The sequence below is a fragment of the Neophocaena asiaeorientalis genome, unplaced genomic scaffold, assembly GCF_003031525.2.
Source record: "Neophocaena asiaeorientalis asiaeorientalis breed wild unplaced genomic scaffold, Neophocaena_asiaeorientalis_V1.1 scaffold823, whole genome shotgun sequence".
NCBI lineage: Eukaryota > Metazoa > Chordata > Mammalia > Artiodactyla > Phocoenidae > Neophocaena > Neophocaena asiaeorientalis.
The window spans coordinates 22,124-24,129 of NW_020172767.1; the positions used below are offsets into that span (position 1 = coordinate 22,124).

General features: G+C 55.2%; 1 protein-coding gene across 1 annotated transcript in view; it reads right to left on the bottom strand.

Annotated features, from left to right (window-relative positions):
- Positions 1-343: 343 nt before the first annotated feature.
- Positions 344-2,006, bottom strand: part of GPR50 (G protein-coupled receptor 50) — a 4,736-nt gene continuing 3,073 nt past the window's right edge. The window contains exon 2 of the mRNA XM_024740699.1: positions 344-1,968. Coding sequence (XP_024596467.1) covers positions 344-1,968 — 1,625 coding nt within the window. The remainder of the gene's footprint in view (positions 1,969-2,006) is intronic.

Genomic DNA, 2,006 nt, shown 5'->3' on the forward strand with positions numbered 1-2,006 from the left:
GAGTGGGGAGAAACCGTTACACAGGAGTGGGGAAAAACCAAAATCTACAAGTTCAAGGATCACTGTGGGCTCACAGTCAACCACAGGAGGAAAGGGAGGCTCAGAACAACAGAAGTCAAACTTGAGGGGAATTTGGTCTCTAAAGCAGCAAGCACACACACACACACACACTCACACTTTTGCAGAGTACATAATGGAAAGGAGGAGTGTGCCTGAAAGGTAGGTGTAGCTTACACTGTCAGTGTCTGCATGTGTCTGTGTGTAGATGCACTAAGATATCTCACTTTGTATTACATACGCTAGCCAACCTTAAAAGTGGACCACTGCTCCGCCACCCCTAAGATCACACAGCCACTTCATCAGAATCAGCTTCAGCATCATCAATAACCACAACCTCCTGGTAATCATTGGTGGCAATGGTGACCACAAAGGGGTCAACAGGGGCAGCGGCAGGCTCCAGCGGGCTGGCATCAGACTTGGGGGACTCAGTGGCAGGGCTGGAGGCAGGCTCAGGGAGGTCAGAGATGTCACACTCCAGGTGGCCAGCAGCAGTGGGCTCAGGCTGGCTGGCGAGGGCAGGCTCTGGGTGGATGGTGGCAACGGGCTCGGGATAGTCGGTAGGCTCGGGGTGGGTGGTAGCAGGCTTGGTGTGGCCAGTGGTGGGTTTAGGGCAGCTGGTGGCAGGGCTGAAGGTAGCCTTGGAGTGGCTGCCAGCAGGGACGTGGTGGCCAGTGACAGGTTTGGGGTGGACAGAGGCAGGCTTGAAATGGACAGAGTCAGCCTTGAAGTGGACAGAGGCAGGCTTAGGGTAGACAGTGGCAGACTTGGGGTAACCAGAGGCAGACTTGGAGTGGCCAGAGGCAGATTTAGGGTGGCCAGAGGCAGGCCTGGAGTGACTAAAGACAGACTTATGGTGACCAGAGGCAGATGTGCGGTGGGCAGAGGCAGACCTGGAGTGGCCGGAGGCTGGCCTGGGGTGGCTGGAGGCACACTCAGATTGGCCAGCTGCAGCATCACCAGGTAGTGGAACATTTCGGACATTCATCGGCATTTCCTCCACAGCAAGACAGGCACGGGCATGTTCACTGGCTTGTTCGCGGGCTCGGTCACGGGTGCGGGTGCGGGTGCGGGCGCGGGCGCGGGCGCGGTCGAAGGCTCGGGCCTCCCACATTTCCCGAACATCAGTGATGAGACCAGAGAAGAACTGGATAGGATGCCGCATAGCATGGAAGATGGTAAAGTATTCCCTTCGGAAATTCTCATTGAGGAGACCATAGATCACAGCATTGAGGCAGCTGTTGAAGTAGGCTACGAAGTAGGCTGCAAGATAAAGCCAGTTGGGGACCTTGCCTGCCATCTCCTTTGGACTGACAGCCACCAACACAGTGAGCACGTTGATAGGGCACCAGCACCCTGCAAAGAGGAGGAAGATCACAAACATGGTTAGAAAATTGCGAACCTCAGCAAGCTGGTTGTCAGGATTCTGCCCAGCCTGGCCACGGACTGCCAGCACTTTGGTCCAGATCCTCACGTAGCAGAAACCCACTATGAGCAGAGGGAGGACAAAGTGGATGCAGACGATGGTCACAGCAAAGGCAGAGTTGTTCAGATAGTTGAAGATGCAGGTGTAGGTGCGAGGATCGTACTCGATGGTGCCAATGTACATGTTGGGCAGGACAGCCAGGACAGTCATGATCCAGGTGACAACCAGGTAAATGCAGGTATTGCGCACACTGAAGATGCGCTCATACTGGAGGCTGTGACAGATGTAGCAGTAACGGTTGATGGCAATTGCCACAATATTGAAGATAGAACCGACCACACTCAGCCCTGTGATGAATCCAACCATCTGGCACTGTAACTTGCTCAGATCCCAGCCACCAATGGCCATGGCATGCAGCATCAGAGGATAGGGGTAGACGGCCACCAGCAGATCAGCCACAGAGAGGCTAACCACGAAGATGTTGCCTGAAACGCATATTGGGGCGGGGCGGAGCGGGACGGAG